At 38.0% G+C, this 20,367-nt stretch overlaps 1 protein-coding gene across 2 annotated transcripts in view; it reads right to left on the reverse strand.

The window, feature by feature from the left end:
- LOC145979784 (pancreatic triacylglycerol lipase-like) overlaps nt 1-20,367 on the reverse strand; it is a 173,732-nt gene that overhangs the window by 109,384 nt on the left and 43,981 nt on the right. The window contains exons 1-2 of one of the 2 annotated variants that reach the window (XM_083112765.1): nt 19,132-19,199; nt 11,283-11,415 (exon numbers count right to left, since the gene is read on the reverse strand). In XM_083112765.1, the coding sequence (XP_082968891.1) occupies nt 11,283-11,403 (121 nt within the window). In that variant the 5' untranslated portion in view covers nt 11,404-11,415; nt 19,132-19,199. Of the gene's footprint in view, nt 1-11,282; nt 11,416-19,131; nt 19,200-20,367 lie in introns of those variants that run through there. The other variant, XM_083112764.1, reaches the window with a different exon arrangement.

Here is a 20,367-nt window from a genome sequence, read left to right on the forward strand (position 1 = left end):
CATTCACATGCTTATGTAAGGGTACCATGATGGGCGTATGTATAGGGGTAATGACACTTCTGCTGTGCTTAATTTTATAGAAAAAGGACCTAGTTACGAAATGGTTAGATAAGTGGAGTCGTTGCGAGAAGGTATTGCACTTAAGTCCCAAAACACCTTTCGTTTGAGCTAAGTGTATGCATGGATCAGTAGGCCGGTTAGATAAGATTCTTATGGGACAAATGACCATTCGGAGAATTGTGTCTAAATGCGTCAATTGGTTTCTCCACATCATGGTGGCAGGGTCGTGTGGGAAATAATTTTGGTTGCGGTTAAGTGTGAAGAAATACAGGTGGGCTCTGCTTCGGCCACTGGCGTACTCAGGGGGGGAGCTGATGGTGTTACAGCTCTTTCCCGAAATTTTCAAATGAAAGCACCGCACAGTGATCCGGAATGCGAAGAAAATCGGCAAAAATCAGGAGCTCGCTATTTGACCCCTAAATCAATACAAATGTGTAAGACTAGCAATTTTAAGGAATAATTCACACTTTGGCTCCACAGAATTCACATGAGATTGAATATTTTGATTTTTATACAAAAAGTATAATTTTGACCTATTTCAGAACACACTTGAAACCACAGTAAAACTAAGTAATTCACTAGGAAACCGAAATCCATTTCCAGAAATAGATTAAATAATAACAAGAATATTGAAAATAAGGATTAGAATCATAGAAATAAAATAATAACAATAATAATAATAATAATAAATGTGAGAAGTATCGTTAAAATGAATTTATGCGCAATAAATGTTCAAAGCGAGGAAAATAGACTTCCTATCAAATCACTTTCAAGATAAGTTAATATCTTTTAAGGCATTAAATAATATTTATGTACTAGTTCCGATATCTTTCCTTCTTCCTTTAAATATACTTTGGTTGTGAATGCGAGTTCCTTAGACGTATTTTCCTGGCGAAGCTCTTCAGTTTATCACCTATTATTTCTGTCGCTACTTTCTTCAAAACTGATAATCTGCTTTTGAGATTGCATACAGTGAAGAAAAAGCAACTACAAACACCACATTTTTTAAAAAGTCAACCGAAATTATCTTTAAGAAAATTATCTTCTTTTCGGCAACAGTTTTCATATCCTTAAAATACTTTCCTGATGCACCGCAACACAACACTACAGGACGTAACCCAATCTTAAACGATATTTTTTAAAATTTATAGAATCTAACACGAATGAAACAAATGATTAATCTGATAATTCTTATCTTCATCAAATTTTTCAGGAAGTATCCAATACTGTTTGATGCAACTCAAATGTTATTATTTACTTTCATGGGTTTCTATGACACACCATCACCATTAACCTGCAAGGACACGTGAATGGGTAAAAATGACCCAAAAGATTTTGAAATATTTCATTCATCTTGACCAATGAGTGTGCCTGAGGCGACCCTTCTCAGGACCTTTACAGTAAACACTTTCGAATGTCATGACCTTGAACCAGCTATGAGGCTTCCTTAGTTCCCCGCACAGGACCGTAGAAACAACGCCTGCGTAAATTTCACTTACACGTGCGCTCCTGTGTCTCAGCTTGGTATTTAAACATGTTCTTTTCTCTCATTTTTATCAATTGTGAAATACAATAAAGATGTTCAAAATTAGTACAATTAGTTTAACCAATAAAGATATTGTTAATCAAATGCTTTAATGTAATCATAACTCGAATTTACGAAGTAATTTTGCTTCTGGGTAATATTTACACAGCTGAATCTTTGGGGAAAATTTTAGGAAGGGTGTTGATGAAGGTTTTGGAAGATGTTAGGGGTTGTTGGGGACGTTTAATAACTTTCTGTTACACTGCACTACTTCTATATGTATTAAGCATCAGCTGATAGCGAAATCGCGGCGCGAGCACACGTGACCACGTTTGATTCAGGGTTGCCAGCTGACCCATTAAAACGGAGCACACAAATTAGCTAAATTTGTCAAAATAGCAAAAAGTAGCAAAACTTTTCTCCCGTGCCGTTTTATAATACTTTAAAGTATCCTTTGCTTTAGAAATCGTTGTGGGAAATAGCGGCGAAAGCTATATTAACTCAAGATAACTTTTGTATTTTCAAGTAAATAATAAAAACATTATATTTTATTGTAATTCAAGTGTGGGTTTCTTTTCTGTGCGTTACTGAGAAGTTGTGAGTCTACCTAGCACAAATATATTGTCCGGCGAAAAAATAATTGCTACAACAAGTCTTAAAAATAACTACAAAATATAGTCCGAAAATTCCATTTTCACGAGCCGCCATTTTGAGGCCTGAAAACAAGAACAACTAATAAATTTAGAGACAAACATTTATGGCAGTTTCATGCCCCATTTAGTGGTTTACAGAAGTGTTAATATTTTATCCCCTTACCGAGAAGTCAAAATTTCTATTTTTGCCGTCTTTTTTCGCATTCTGGATCACTGTGTACCGGTAGAGGCACATAGTGGTTCGGATCCCACTTTAAACTGTAGGTCCAGTTCCGATTAGTCTTACTGTGCACAAAGTGGACTTAGAACATCAACTCAAACCAAAAAACTACCTCGTTGGGTGAGTACGTTGAACAATCAACTCGCGAATTCACCCCAGGCCGCGTGTTTCTTTCTTCATATAATTTTTAAAAACTTGTATCATTTTGCGTCGCTTCTCTGCCACTTTTGGCTAATCGCAGCGACGAGGATGAGTGTTGATACAATGAAACTGATGAAGGGGCATTGACAAAGAACACACATGTCCACGTCGGGATTCGAACGCGGAACCCCTGGCATCGTAACCAATCCTTTACAAATGTCCTTCCATTAGTTTCATCTAATCACCATTCATCTTCGTCACAATTCACCAAAAGACACCTAATCCCTAATCCCTAATAAGTTACGTTCCGGCTTCGTACTACTGATATTCCTAGTCAAGACGCAAGCAGCCAGACGGTATACGTCAGAGCAGAACATATAAGTGCTCTAACTACTCGAGCAAAGAGGTGCGGTTTGCACCACGCTTCAGTTGATTGATGTCACAGTGTATTCGTCTCAGAAGGAGCAGTGGGTAATATTCGGAAAGCGTATCTCAAACAGTGTCAAGTGCTTGCTAATTGTAAGAAGTGTGTCAAGCGCTGCGCGAAATGAAAGTGAAAATGTTAATGGCAATGACATAGCTTGAGATTTTAGTGAGTTTTCACCCTCTTGTGTGGACATTGAAAGTCGCTGCTTGCTCTTTGAAGTGCGGAAGTAAATTTCCTTCCTAACTTTCGGTTCAATGTCTGTGGACCCAGCCACCACATTCGAGGAAGAGTTGGCGAATTTGCGTCAACGTTCTCTGAAGAGCGAGGTGCAGACTCGGAACAAGAATGTCTTCATGTCCAAGGTGGAAACATACAGGTGGGCCCATAGAACACTTTTATGTCGCTGGAAATTTTCTTGTGACTTAAAGTTGGTGAAGTCCCTTACAAATTTCACAAAACGGGAGTTTTGGGTATTTTTTTTTCTAATTAAGGCTTTCCAGTTGCAATTCCATTCAAGGTAACGTATATACTGGTTATTAATCGTTAAAATCACATTGAGATTCATCAAAGTCCACCGCATGTGTTACGTACCCGCACATGTAAACCTTATGGCAAATGATTGAAATAAGGAATCATAGATGGCAGCACACGGAAGAAATATTAGGATCGCTTAATAAATGAAGGAATTTGGATATAGGTGCCTTGGTAAATAAGAAATATATTTACTAGAAGAATAAATATGTGAAAGGCATATAATTTAATCGATAGAAGAAGAAGTATATTAAATAATAAAAGAATAAGTATATTGATTAATAGAAGAAGTTTATAGATGAATAAGTATATTGATTAATAGGAGAATACTAACGAATAGAAGAATAAGTATTGATGAATAGAAGAAGAAGTTTATAGAAGAATAAGTATATTGATGAATAGAAGAAGAAGTTTATAGGAGAATAAGTATATTGATTAATAGAAGAAGAAGGGCCTCCCCGATGGCGCAGTGGTATCACCGTCGCCTTGTAATCAAGGGGTCCCGGGTTCGATACCCGGTGGAGGCACATAGTGGTTCGGATCCCGCTTTAAACTGTAGGTCCAGTCCCGATTAGCCTTACTGTGCATAAAGTGGACTTAAAACACCAAATCAACCAACCAATAGAAGAAGAAGTCTACTAACGAATAGAAGAATAAGTATATTGATTAATAGAAGAATAAGTCTACTAACGAATAGAAGATTAAGTATATTGATCAAAAGAAGAAGAAGTTTGTAGAAGAATAAGTATATTGATTAGTAGAAGAAGAAGACTATCGACTAGTAGAAGAAGAAGCCTATTAACCAATTTAGAAGAAGAAGTCTATTAACCAACTGATAGAAGAAGTCTATTATCTAAGCGATAGAAGAAGAAGCCTATTAACTAATTGATAGAAGAAGAAGTCTACTAACCAATTGATAGAAAAATAAGCCTCTTAACCAATAGATGAATCAGCCGATTAATTGATAGAAGAAGAGAAGAGCGAGCCTATTAGCAGACGATAGAAGAAGCTTGTTAGCCAAATAGAAGAAGAAGTCCATCACGTATCCACAAAGAAAAGAAAGAAGAAAGAAGATGAAATATGTTTAATAGAGATATATGTGACCAAGAAACAAAGAGACAACTTTAAATACAATCCTGTATATAAATTTAATGTAATATAAAAATTAAGAATATACGGTGCATTGTACCTTCCGTAGTAGGTTAAACAAGTTGTTTCCTTTCTCCTTCTATAATAAGTTATCAATCAGTTTTAGTTGCCCTGAGAATCTCATGTTTTACCCTGGCCTAAGCCGTACTGGTGTCACACCCCTCTCCGGGACGTGGCACGTGACATCACCTGCCGCAAAATTAGTTTGGTATTGACACTTGAGAACCACGTGTTGAAATCGGGTCTACGTCACTGCGGGAGGGTGGGTTGCTGGCATGCCAGCCAATACAAATCTTCCCAGTGCTTCACCCAGGCCCTGGTTACCTAGCAACAGAAAACGTTTTTCTCGGTGTTGCCGCTTATCGGGCGATTCTTCATGTTGTTGGGAGAGGACGTGTTGTTTGTTTGTTGCGTTGCGTTACTGTGATATTTTAACCAGTCCGTTTGTTTAGTGTTTATTGAATTTAGAGTATTCTTTGTTGTATATAGCGTGTTGTTTTAGTGTGTTATTTTTTGTACATAATTTTCTGTGTTCTGCTTGAGTGTGTCGTGTGTGTCGTGTGCTTGTGTGAAGAATGTCAAGCACGGGAGGCAATACTCGAGATGACAATGTACAAAAGAGGCCATGCACTAAAAGAAAAAGGAATTCTTCTCAAAGGACAAACGCGGGAGATGGTTTGTTCTGAGCGCAAATAATTTGAGCAAGAGAAAAACAATGGGGGGTCGAATCATTTCTGTAAACAAAGTTCTGGACAGGACTGCTGCTGCTTTCGGCGTGTCTAAGAACACTATTGTTACCATAGGGAAAGAAAAATATAATGTGGTAGAAATAAATAAATGCGAGGCTTCAAAATTGGAAACCCCAGGAAAGAATAGGAATATCAGTAAATGCGTGACAAATTTAGATACTTTTCAGCAAGATGCTATTCTCGCCATATTTACTCTTATTATAGGAGGAAAGATCATCCCACTGTTGGGAAACTGCGCGTTTCGTTGAAAGATTCGGCATTTTTTCAAAGTGGGGAAACATCTTTAAGGACAGTCATAAAATATCTGGGATTCTCATACAAAAAAAAATAATGGATGGAGATGTGGAGGTAGAGCTCCACACATTCTCGACCTCGACCTAGGCCATATTATGGAGGTGATGCGGTGATGTGGTTCACCAACCGCTTTACCACAGGTTTGCCCCAGGTACTCACTTGGGCTGAGTCGACCCCGGAGCCGCTCGGGATATTGGAAAAAGTTCCACAAACCACCGCGGGTCCCACGCGTGAAAGTCAGACGCCCCACCAACTGGACTTTGTGCACTTCAGTTGCGGTATAATTGAAAGACGGGCAGACTTTAACGGCGACTTCGGAAAGAAATTATTATTGAAAGTGTATATACAGAATGGATTGAAAAGGTAACCTGTAAACAATGCTCGTTTTGTTAATTCGTTCATGTTGTAAGGGAGATGGAAATGAATAGAAAAAACAATAACACATTCATCATTGTTGTCATTATTGTTATTCAATTTTCCTCGAAAAATAATAACACATTTCATCATTGTTGTTCCTTTTCATAACACGTTTTCCTCGACACGGCGTCAGACGGCTGCAGTGCGTACTGTACCGCATGATATGGCAACACCGTGACGCGTGTTCCTTCAGCTCTCAATACCAAACTAATTTTGCGGCAGGTTTATAACCGTGTTCATTTCATTGAACATCTCGGACAAAGTCAAATGCATACAATTCATCTTACATCACACCCATTTTAAGCAACGGATTAGAATATCAGCAGAGTTGCAAATAGACCAACAAGAGCGCCTCTTGTGTAGGATTTAGAAACCCATACTGTTTGCGACAATCATTCTACGTGCATAAACTGACAATACTTTTAATTCACAAAAGTGAGAATACATTTGGAGATGTAGCAAAATAACTTTTAAATTTAACTATTCTTCCCTGCTACATGGTAGAAAATGTGTTAACTTCTTGTCAGTAATTGGATGTTTTGACCACAATTGGTCAATTTGAAATTATCAGTGTAGTTTGATTTTGTACTTAATCGTATTGAGGGTTATTTATTGGCCCTTACTTGGGTATTTCATTTGGATCTCCCGCTTAGAGAACGTTTCGACAGAGAGAAAAATGTCAGTGGCAACCCTGAATGTGTGCTTCACGGTTGCATGTATAAATTATAAAATTTACCATTTTTTGAGGTCTTATACCAACCCCGGCCTATTCCGACCTATCTCCAAGGTGACACTTCAAGTTTGTTGTGTGCAAAAACGTAGTGGCCACAAAGTTAAAAGTATCAGTAGAATATAAAACGATGAGACGACAGTGTCGCAATATGCAGATATAAAACGCCTGAACAAGAACAATCTCAAGGGATGTTTACCACAGACTGTAGAAAAACGAATGCAGAAATCACTAGCGCCATCAAACGGCTGGAAGACAAATTTATGTCACAGACAAAACCATGGACAGGTAATACGCTTTCGCGATTAGTCCACGGTGAACACGAAACTAATTTCAACAAAAAATATTGTAGTTTGTGTTATTTTATTACATTTTATGTTTATATTGTAAAATGCTGAAACAAGAATTTTCTTAATTGCCCGTTTTAAACATCGGGCATTAGTGTGCATGTTATGTTATGTATAATAAGTACTTGTTAGTATTTTCAATTTTTTCTGAAAAGTTTAATTGATTATGATGAGGAAACAACTTATATCAGAAAATGTACATTTCTGTACTCAATTTCGTCTGTTTAATTGTGTGACCTTTATTCCATCTTCATAGAGCAACACTAGCGCATAGATTTCGCATTCGCTTCATGGAAAAATTCACCTTCTACCGTCGTTACGTCATCACAAGAAAACAACCCATCTATCCAACCTCTATACTTCCAACCTTGGCTTGTGCCATCAAAATGAAGCTTCAATGAGAAAAAGAGTTTTGTTTTTAATGTACGTAAAAGTAAAGTAAGCATTATTATGGTATTGTTCATTATAACAGTTACTTTTCCTTGGCGGAGTGGTTATCACAGCGCGCTACGACGCTATGGGTCCCGGGTTCGAATTCAAGCCTGGGTATGAATGTTTTTGTGAGCGTTCCTTCATCAATTTCATCATATCACCATTCATCCTCAACCTCGCGATTAGCTAAAATGTCAGAAAAGCGAAATAAGATCAACCAATGCCTTATCTGTGAATATTTCACTTGTATAAATTATTTAACCTGTCCGTTACAATTAATTTATAATTCTTTTCTATTAAGCTGCCACTGTTCGAAGCAATCAATAGGCCAACAGTCAATGAGTCTCATAATCTTGTACAACAATTGGGTCGTCTTGGACAAAAAGGTAGGAAACTCGAGCAATTCCTATTATAAAGTCTATTAGTTTTAGATTTATAACTTTTAAAGCGATCTTAGTCCTTATGTCGCATGCAAGAATCTGTTGCTTTTTCTGCATCATCCTTTAGGTGAAACGTCCGTACATAAGAGTAATCTTTTTGGAGTTGTTGTGAAGAAAATCTAACCAAAGTTTAGCAACAAATCTATTAAACCATGTAAAAAAAATAACTTTTTGTTAAAGATTTTGAAATTCTATAGGTCACCCAATAGTGTTATGTTGATGATATATATCAAATTGGTAACGTAATATTATTTTCAGCTTCTTATGGTATGAAATTACCGCCACTTACGGCCGTATTTAAGGAAAGGGTTTAAGAGTCTATTAAGTTATAGTCTTGCATTGAAATTATAACTGCATTTACAAAACTGCATAATTTTACAGGGCACTACAATTTTGTTTGTAAAGATATTGACAAATTTGTACATTATGGAATGGACTTCGTGAAGTTATAACATTAAAATATTAGTTAATTTCAATATTTTCCCGGTAATATAAACAGAGGAACATTAATATATTTTAGTGGAAAATTAATATCTTGAGGAAAGAAAGTATAATTACTATTCGCATATTCAGTAAAACTGGAATCGGAAAGTGAATTTTAAAGAAAAGTATTGTCGTGGACAAGAGAAATAACGTATAGAAACCATGTTGTATATGTCAATATTTACATTCAAAATATTAAAGTAATTTCTTTATTTTAACTTTTACTTAACAATTATATTTAAAACATTTTATTAGACTGACGCCATTTATTATTTGTTTATACCAAAGGGTATGAAAGTTGTATAGTCGGAAAACTGTTGAAATAGATCGTCTTTTGTTGACGAAAATTGAACCCAAAGTGTTGTCTTACTCTTTCACTTCTGCTAGCGGCAATGTGAAAGAGACAACTTCCAATTTCTAGCGGCGTAATCGTATCACGTGGTTTCTTCCGCTCCAATAGCCGGCCTCTTCACGACCGATAATTAGGCACAACTTTGCATTCAATAAGTTTTAGGTGAGAAACCGCTTCAGCTACTCTAGAAACTCTGCCTCTATACAAACGATCAAGCCACATAATGTTAATTGCAATTCTCAGTCAATTGTGTTGTAGGTTCAAAAAAATGAAAGTAAGAGTCAAGGGCTTTAGAGATTCTCGGCAAAATAGACACTCCGTTCGATATTTCCTCTTGGCGTGGCGCCACTATCGAGATATTTAATAACCGGTTTTCAATCCATTTCCACTTGCATGACATCATAGCAAGGATAAAGAGGAAAGGTGAGTAGAAAAGTGGACTGAAGCAATGAAGCGCGTTATGTAATGTCCATAAACAAGGTTGAAATCACGTAGAATATCTGAGCGTTTCCGAGAATATGTTTCCCGGTCTCACCACATAATCTATGCGTCTGCGCCTTGTACTCTACGGCACCTGCTAAAATTCCTTTCCCCTCCGTCCTACATATATTAACGCATCGAAGTGGCGTTTGTTAGGAAGTCTCCTGGAGCTCTAGTGACGTCATTGTACATTTGCAACAACTTTCCTCGTGCGTCAGAGAATGTACCTGGTCCCCCGGCAACATTTGGGAATAAATTAGTAACTCGAATACATAGCTATGCTGACGATCGTACCTGTACTGTATGAATAAGGCCGGCTTTACACGAAAGCATTTCCATTAACATTTTCGCTAGCATAAATGATATGTAAAAGCTTCCAAAAATCTCATAGCAGAGAGTCCTTTTACACTCAAGCATTTCATGTAACTTTTTGGCTAGCTTTTGCGATTACAATGTATAACATATACAGCATGAAAGGCACGTAGAGTTACACCATCTATGCTGAGTGCAGGCTGTTTACATTTGAAACAACTAAAATGTTCTTCCATACGTGTACAGTAAACGTTGTAAAGTATGTATTTAAGCAGTACCATTGCTTTTGTACCTAATAACGTTTTACACGAAACGTTATTCCTCTCGGTTGAATAGTTATCGACTTTTAAAAATGTGAAGTGATACATTATTTCCATCTCACGCGGCCGCCATTACAACTGCACTCGTGACCTAGAGGTCGCTTCTGATTGGTTATGCTACGAAAAATGCTACGGAAATAGACCGATCTATCTATGAGAAATGCCATGAAATATGCCATGTCATCTAAAATACTATAAAATTTTCACTTTCCACGGTAGCATTTTGGTCATGGCATAAATGTTAAGAAAAATGCTTTCGTCTAAAGAGGGCTTTAGTGTGGAAATGGTGTTAGAATTATAGAAATATGTGAATTTGAATATTCAATAGGCTTTAAGTTTTGTAAATCATGTTTATAAACTTGTTTCTCTGTAATATGTTCAACTTCTTTGGTGAGTATTAGGGAAGGGATCGAAACAAGTCTCGAAATTTGTGATGAAACCGAGAATACCGAGACTTTGGTATGTTATTAAAAGAATTACACAAACCAAATTTAATTTACTTTGTGACTTCTTCGAACACACCATATACCTGATTACTTACAGAAAATACTATTTTCTTTTGTTTATAGGAACTGTACCTAACCATGGCCAATCCATTAGTGGTAATTGTGAGCCTGTGCTGGATTGTTCCATACATTCAGGATCAAATTATGTTTTACGAGGGCACGTAGAGACGAAAAGAGGTCTCCAACAACCAAAAACACACCTTCATTTTAAAAAATGTTGTTTGCCTTAATAGCATCTACCTGTGGAAGTTGTGTGCGGTGATATAATGTGTATATGTTGTACACACACTACATATTTCGAAACTGGAGACAAGAATGAGACACTGCTAACTCTCGTCCCGTCTCCATAGTGAATATGAGGAAATCTGTGAAGGAATAGTCCACAGACTGTGCTTGAAGTTACAGCACAGTTCACATTCATAAGCTTCCTTTTTACCACACACATACATAGAGTCTGCACCAACAAGCACGAATGTCACCCTGATGATAAAAAATAAATGAATTCCCGCTTAGATAACAATGTCGTTTGGACACGCTAGGCAGTCATGGTTAATTAATGTACGTAAACTCATGTACAGTCTAGCGAAACTAGACTTAAGATATAGAGACAACTATAGGCAACAGGACACCTTCCCTCCTTACTCATTATCACCAACAGACAGAAAAATAACGATCTGTGGTTGCGTGCTCATTACCAGCAGAATTCGCACTTACTGGGAAACCAGGTGATCTGGTTTTCTATCCTGTCGCTCCTCCCCCAATCCAGGAACCCACAGGAAGAGAGATGGATAAGCAGCAACACAAGGATCACCACTATCCACACCCGATAGGTCATCTCTGACGAAACCTGGAAAGATCGAAAATATTAGCTCTACTATCAGTGGTGCCAGATCATTCTTACTATAAACACAGAAATTAAATTACAAAAAGACAAAATATATGCGTCCTAAATCAAAACCGATTGTGGTAAATTTCTCGTAAGAGACAGACGGATTTCATCAAATTTACAGGAGAAGTTACTTACCGAATGCAGTTTCTTTATACTTGTGGAAGTTCGGAGAAGTGTTTTCTCGCATCGTTCATTGAATTTTGCCGGTAAATCATCTATTTTTCGATATAAATGTGTGACCGATGCACGAAAGCTCTTGTATCCATTTACTTCCAGGTGGATGTAGCCTGTGTGTGATGACGTAATCCCGGTCAGTGTTTCCAAACATGTGTTTTTGTAACTGAAGAAGGTACGTTTCCGCAAATGGTTTGTGGGGCTATGTGTCAATGGTTCGTGGGGCTATGCGAGAATGGTGTGTGGGGCTACGCATATTTTCTTCGAAACCAATTTTTAACTATTGTAACCTATACGTGACCCTACCTAACCTAACCTAACCTTACCGGAAATGGTTCGTGGGGCTATGTAGGTATATTTGGGTGCAGTGGGGTGGAAATGCCGAGTACGGTAGTGAAACTGTGACCGCCATTTTGAGTGTTACCGAAGGCAAAAAAACGCGAAATGCCACCTTCATCAATGTTTCTCAATGCAGAATACGTAAGTACGAATATTCAAATTCAATGAACTACCAAATTTCAGCTGTCTGTCCCTTACGAGAAATTTACCCAGATTGTCATTATATACAGCTATGTAAGTTTCCAATTAGACAGATCTATGTTATTTTTCATTCCACATTTTGCCACAGTAGTTCCAGAGCTTTTCGTGACGCTCAGGATAATAGCTACAAACACATTAAATAACACCACAACATTTCTACCGTTCGCACTTCCATCTGGCGGCTGGGAAACAACGAATCAGCGATCAGTTGAATTCTCTTCGGCTGACATCGGGCATCTTCGTGTAAGAAAGAAACCGAACTTTGGTGACGGGACGAAACAAATAAGCGTCGGATACACAGCGTTGCCAAACGTATACTGTAAAACGAATGGGGGAGAGTTGATCAGCGCTATTACACGATACAAGTTGTACAATAGTACACAAAGTACAAAATATAGTACTAAAAGACACAACAACTGTACAAACAAGCTAATAAAAACAGCTGACAAAACAGACATACGCTTCGCAACGTGGTAACGAGAAAGCGATGTTACCCCTCCAGCTTTTATTTCACAACTGAGGTTGTTGACACTCATCGAGCCACACGCCCCCAAAGACGATTGGTGGACAGATAGAGCTATGTAGGCCAGCCACCAGGTGGGGTTGCGATCAGTATAGTCATGTAAAAATTGAGATGAAGAATACATGCGTTGCTTATATACTGTAGTTTATATGTAGTTCACTTCGTTGTATACAGTAATAGTGATCTCCCATTAATACTTAACATTCTACGCTCCGTATAAGGACATGGTTGTCACTGATTTGATTGAATCTACAAAACACGTTTGGTTACGCTTCTGGAAACTAAAAACAAAATACAGTAAAACCTCGTTAATCCGTATCCCGATAAGCCGTACTTCGCTTAATCCGGAGAGGCAAAAGAAAAAAGCAGAATGCAAGGTTTTAAATGTGGCTAGAAGTCAAGAAGAGAACTTCCCAAAGAAAAGGCAGTCAACCACTGATGAAATTCTGTTTCCCGCAGACTTTGCACTGCACTGTATAGTGTATTTAGGCCTATGTTTTGTTGCTATAAACGGAGTTTTAATGCACTTTCTACTGTTCTTTTAGGTTATTTAAGTTAATCCGGACTTTCGTTAAACCGGTCAACTTATCCCCCCCATTAGTCCGGATTAACGAGGTTTTACTGTAGTAGCATTTTCTAAATTTGATAAATTCGACATTTGACAACGAAAAGTAAGTGTGCACGATTACTAAAGAACAATTAGTACAGGTGAAATATTTTTGTTTATCGACTATTTAGACCAATGTTTTGTTGCGAGAAACTACGTTCTTGTTTATTCTAAACTTTCTTCTCGTCCCGCACCGTGGCCGTGCAGTAAGGCGTCGGGCTACAGGACGTGCACGCTGGTTCGAGTCTCCTGGGGGAAGCGTAACAACTTTTCTCCCGAGATTTCGGTCTCTGTTTGGGACCCGTGGCCACCCACCATCGGAAGGAATTTGGGAAGCTACGACTGAGTAGCGTAATCCGGTCATGGAAACCTACAAAAAACGTCTGGGGGTTCTTCGTGCTGACCACACGTCACCCTGTAACTGGTTGGATGATCGTCCACCTCGGAATGTGGGAGTGAGGTAGATAGACCCTGGCCCTCAAGGGCTGTTGCGCCAGGGGGTATTATTATTATTATTTTCTGGTGAAGAGTTAACAGTATTTTCGGTTGAAAACAGGTTTTAAAAAGAGCGCGCATGGAAACTAAGAATGTGCAAACACTCCTTCGCACCCCACTGCGCCGCCCCTGATATAACTACATGATAAATTAGTGAAAGGGTATTTACAAATATGTCATTTATGAATGCCTTGAAATTTGTGTCTTCAAAATGGACTCTGGGCATAAACAGGCAAATATAAAATTGCAAGTCTAATAAAAGTGGACAGATATGATGCTCACATGGGACGGTGGCTCCACTCAGTGGCCGGATTGAAAAGCTTGAACGATGACGTAACGTAAACTGGATTACCGTAAAACGGATTATTCGAAAAGCAAGCGAATTTCGAAAGGAAACGCAAGAATGACTCCTGGCAAATTGCACAGTGATTCGGATCCTGCTTTAAACTGTAGACCCAGTCCCTATTAGCCTATCTGCGCATAAAGTGGACTTAAAACAACAATTCAAACAAGCAAGAATGACTCCATTGTGAAGGATCGATTTTCTTTGCACAAATTTGTTAAATGCAGAGAGTTGAATTTCGTGAAATGAGCCTGGAAATAACTATTTCTATCTCCATACCTCTGTTATTTCAATGTTTTTAATTTATTTAACAAGATGGCCACCCCTAATCCAAGTTCTGGAAGTAGACTTTGTGTAGCAACATCTATATCCTGACTCTGTCTACTCCCCCTCCGTATTTATGCACGAGCTTATAAATGGCGTGAACCAATTTGAAAAATCTCCATTTTCTTTCTACAGTACTCTTTCCGTTGATTTATAAATTCCTTTTTTCTTCTTTACTTTTGTTTTCAAAGTAGCGGGAAAAATATTAATAAGTGTTAAGGTGTAACGCTACAAGGCAATAGTTACTAAAGGCAAAAAGAGATGTCGCCGAGAGGGGGAAAAATAAATGGAACAAAAATTATTGACATGTGAAGCCAAACAGCGGTGTAGGAGCTTAAATACTTTAAGTGTAATATGTTATGAAAAGTTACAAATTTAGAAATAATAAATAGGGGTGAGAATGGAAGGAAAGGGAGAAATTAAAGTTAGATGCTAAATAAGTTTAGTTATATTAGAAATATGTCAAGAACCTAAAAACAAGTTTTTGTAGTTGCTACTGGCTTTATAGGGATGAGTCTGACGTTAAAGCTATATCCATTTCTCTCCTAAAAAGTTTTCTTTCACCCATGGACATTTTGCAGCATGGAAGAGGTGTAAAGCATAGATGTTTGGAATCACAAAGAACTTTCACAAGAACGAGACTACAGGAGAAGAGTGAAGTGAAAAACTATGAAAGTGTTAAACCAAATAAGAATCTGTCTATTTCATCCGTTAAAAAAAGAAAACAGAATAGCTTCTTATAACGACACAAACCTCTCTGAAAATGTACTGACCGTACCAAACTACATGAATATCCTGTATACTCTCAGAGGTTATTTCTTTATTTGTGCATTGCCCTATATATTCTGTTAATTGATTTGGAATAACTAAGTGACGTATGGAATACTCGTATTAGGTCAGAAAAATGACTTTTTGTTTTAGCTAGACCTCATTCCTGGCTCCCTGTGCACCTGTGCCAATCGCTGAATGAGAAATACTAGGAAGTGTTGTATTGTCTGATCATAAACTCGTGTAGAATTCTTTCTTTCGTGTCACGCCCTCTATACGTACGGGAGAGAGTTGCAGTTTTAGTTGTATCAACTCCGCAGAAATTTTGGCATATTGAAGGTAGCTACTCTGTGCTTATCTCCCTATTTTTAAAGCCATCGTGATGACAATGCACAACGTTCTGAAACCAATGCCAGCAAGCATATTGGTGTGACCTGCTGTACTCTGTGAGAGGAATAACATTTATAAAAATGTGTTATGCAGTTGTGTAAACCGACATTGCACAAGAAAGGTACGTGCTCTTGAGTGAGACAATACCTGGCAAAATGGTCGATCCGAACTTTCACTCTGAAACATAGAGGTCTCTGTAAATATGCACAACTATCCATCACTGACTAATCCTACCGCTTGAACTATTATGTAAAATGGACACTCACCGTTTTGAAACTTTCGTTGATTCGCAAAATTCGACCTTCTGGAGTGCAAGATAAAAGTCTCGTTATTAGTAACTTTTAAACTGAAGTGGAAACACGTTCCATAATATTTGTTTAGTATTGTTGGGTTTGCCTGGCTGTCCAGTTTCTCTTTGCTTTAGCTTTCATTAAGGTGTGTTCACACTGTCTTAACAAAGCAACCAGAAGCAAATGAGTTATAACATATTTAGTAAACGTGTCTGCATTAAAGGTTGCGTTACATAAAGAAATAAGACAGAACTGTCTACGTTTTTGTAAACACTTGAAATGTGAACTTCTGTTCACTAAAGATAAGCTAGAGATAATAACCTTTAAAAATACAGAATCTTCATCTAAATGCTTACCGAAAACCACCTTTTCCATCTAAAAACAAGTTTAAAAATGCATTCATGAAAATCACCCAATTCCTTAGCCCATCCAGTTGTTCAAGTCTGGCTATATTTCGTTCCGGATTGAATTCCTTGCTGCAAAATCAAACGTCCCAGGTTCGAATCCTAACTAAAGCGTTACACCCATCTTTGTCATTTCGGTCAGTTCACCATTAGTGTCGCGGTGAATCAAACATTTGAAATGCCCAACTCAACACAAGCGAATAAATAACGCTCGAAAACTGGTTTCGCCTTACGTTTGTGCATCTCACGTACGCCTTGTACTGTCTTACATTACGGGAAGCTAGGTTAGTGAATCTCGGTGCAAACTTTCTACGTCACATTCCACTCGATCTGAGTACCAGTGTTGCCAGGTTTATTGTTTTAGTACTAAATATGATTCTTTATGTCTGCACTTTCTTAATTCTTGCATTCAACATGAAGCTTCATGCACCCCACCCCACACACACATATATATATATATACACACACACACACACACACACACATACAGGGGGATTAAAAAGTCCCAGCACACCTTTTGTTCTGTGACACTGATGCAGTAATGGCAGATCCAACCTCACCTGGGTACATCGGGGTAAGGGGCCCATGTGTGAGGGGGTTTCCTGGACATGACCGCCATATTGAAGTCTGCCATATTGGTTGGAGGTCAAATTTTTCAAATGGCAAGGGGGCATGTGTGGTATCAAAACACATCAAAATTTTCCAAGAAATGCAATGTGTGTGTGTGTGTGTGTGTGTTTTATAAGGGTTAAAAGAAACCATGCTACATCAATGATTGAACTTCTCTGCTTGATATTGCTACCTCCAAGTGAATGCGAAACTCACTAGCGCCGCCTAACGGGTGGAAGACAAAGATCAGTTTCAAAACCGTGGTACTGCTCTAAGTCCTATGAGTAGTTTTCGTACATAACAATTCCCATTTACATTCTTGTGGTATTTGAAATATCGATATGCGAACTACACATTACATTGTTTGGCTGTTGATTGAATTTCCTTCCGTCCACCAGATGGTTCTGTAAGCTCCCCTCTTATCCCTTAAAAAAGCATACACGCACAATTATAGGCAATCTTGCAATCAGTCTCTAAAATTAGACTACGTCACTGAACAAAAATTTAAATGCACATTTTTTATAGCTTGGTAAGCAATTAGTTATAATCGTGATACGTAGCGTTAATTTTGTGTGTGTGACATAAGTGAAGACATTAAAAAGACTGCGTGGCTTGCATTAGAATTGCATTATCAGTACATAATGGCAACGTCTCTACTAAATATTCTGAAAGTATTGTCGCTTCAATCCGGTAGATGGCGCTGACTTTCTGTGTCAAAATATGGACCGAATTCTTTCAAACACTTTACACAGAAATCTTTATTCAGGAAGTTAATTGACGTATATTTGTTTGTTAATAAGTTCTGTTACATAATACAGTATGCGCCAAAATACACAGTACTGAAATTAAAAGACGAACATTATATTGCTGTCATCTGTGAGTTTATTTATCCTGAAAGAAACACTACATACACATTATTAGCGAGTTATAACTTCATTTTTCCTACTGAGAATACGAGCGGCTGGAGCTATGCCCCATCGACAAACGTACATGCGCGTTCGAGGTGCGCGAGTTTCAGTACTGTATATTTTGGCGCAAACCGTATATATATATATATATATATATAAAGCAAAAGTTATGTCGACATCCATTTTCTGCCCTTCCACTTTTTTAAATGCATATATTTCTAACCGTTCATTGGACTTTTGCTCCTAAGAATCCGCTTTCGAACGAGTTGTGATATATAGCTGTTCCACTCTGGAATTAGATGCCTGTGAGATTAGATGTTGCGCGAGGAGCTGGCAACTCTGGCATTCCCGAATTAATTAAACTGCAGCGAGGCTGACAACTTCCATTTCTCCTTCAAGAAAAATCCACGTGGTCCTTATTTCCGGTTTAGGAAAGTGCAGGGGGGAATGCGTGAAAAGTAATCGGCCTCATTCCTAGACCAGGACAACTTCTGAAGAGAGCCACAGCGCCGTGACCTTAGAGGGAAGTCTGTGGAAACTTGCTTCCACTGTTGTTTTCGTGCCGCGAGGTCTTGTCGCTAAGTTATTTAAGGCTGTTTTAATAAAAGCAGGGTAGGTAAGACAGGTCCACCTTGTAACTAAATCCAGTTCATAATAAACTTCAGCATCAACAAAGATGAAAGAAACAAGAAATTGAACATTGTTAGTGCTTGGTGAGTAGCTTCATGGTTCCGTAGCGGATTCGCTGGACTCATCATGAACGAGAAATGGATTAGAATATATGCAGTGGGTAAAAAATCTCCAAGATGAACATATGTTCCAGCCTGAATATATGTTCATCTTGCTTTGAAGAAACGAATTGTTTCCCTATCAATATTCACAAGTTTCTATGTACGCATATTGGTTACAATGACCAAACATTAAAATTCCATAGTTGAAACATTTATTCTGAATGAATGACTTATTTATTTTACCTTGCTTTTCTGCCATGGCTAATCGCAAAGATGAGAATGAATGGTGATACCATATTTTTTGTAACTTTACGTTGCTTGTGCATTTTTTTGGTTAATCGCAACAATGGGGATGAGTGAAGATTAGATATAGTTGACAGAAGAAACAAAACGTAAAAGTGCATAGCGCAGGCCGGGTTTCGAATCCAAAACCTAAGGAATACACATCCAATTCTTTACATGACATATAAAGAAAACGAAATTCGAGGTTTTAATTGTGAAAATTTCATTTTATCGTGTGTATTATTTTCATGTGTAATCGACACTAGTTGTACAGAAGAATACTTACTCTGCCTGCTGAGAGATTTCTGGTCCACGAGTAGCTGTAAATGGCGTAACAACTAAGCGACAAGAAATCCAGTGGAAATTACCCGGAAAAAAGTTATTTCTCTGGGTCCTGTTCGTTTTTACGGAAGTGGCTCATGTTGTGGGAAGAACAAGGGTACGAACGTGTCACTCCATGTCCCGGTTGTCTTGTCATCTCGTTCGCCATGAAGGAAGACACTGGAACACTGTGAGCTCATGTCTACATGTACACCTGAGGAAGTCTCTCTTCTGGCTGAAAAACTTCAGATTGTAGATGGAGTTATCCTCTCTTCTCTCTCTCACTTTCTTGCCCTCTCTTTTCATTTCTTTCTCTTTTTTTCTCGTTCTATATTCGGTCTCTTTCTTTCCTGTCTCATTTCGTTATTTTTCTTTCTATCTCTCTTTCACAATTTTTTATTTATTTATTTTTCCTATTCTCTCTCTCAATCTTTTTTCTCTGTAATCTCTGTCTCCCTTTCTATATTTATATCTCTATCTCTCTAATATCTCTTTATCTTCATTTTTTCTCTCCTTCCATCTGTGTCTGTATCTTTTCCTCTATCTCTTTTATATCAACTTCTTCATCTCTGTATTCATTGAATTTTAGAAACCCATACAACGTCCCCCGTGGCGTAGTGGTTAGCACATCGCGCTACGACGCTAGGTGTCCTGGGTTCGAATCCTGGCCTGGGTATGGATGTTTGTGAGTGTCCATTCATCAATTTCATCATATCATCACTCATCCCCATATTCGTAATTAGCCAAAAGTCGCACAAAAGCGAAGTAAAATAAAGCAAATCAATAAAAAAAGAAATGCAATTCAAAACTCATATATTCTTCTATTACAAGAACGAAATCCGATGTTTCATATTTGTTAAAATCCCACAATTTTAAAATCAATCGTTTATATTGCTAACTTGTCCATAACGTAAGAGTCCAGATGAAAATGGATAATGTCCATACTGAAAACTGTGCTGAGTAGCCCCATACCACCATGGCCTGGGCACGGGCGTTCATTTGTCATTCATCCTCATCGTCGCGATTAGCCATAACTTGCGGAAATGCTATGCAAATTGAGAAAAATGGTAAATGAGGGCACTAACATTGAGGCCTAGGGAAAGTTCATAGGTTGAATGACATTATCGGAATTTTCCCTATGGATGAATATCATTATAAGCAACGGGTAGTTTGTACAGTTGGATGCATAAATATTACCAAA

The sequence above is a fragment of the Lepisma saccharinum genome, chromosome 26, assembly GCF_977018435.1.
Source record: "Lepisma saccharinum chromosome 26, izLepSacc3.1, whole genome shotgun sequence".
NCBI classification, from domain to species: Eukaryota; Metazoa; Arthropoda; class Insecta; order Zygentoma; family Lepismatidae; genus Lepisma; species Lepisma saccharinum.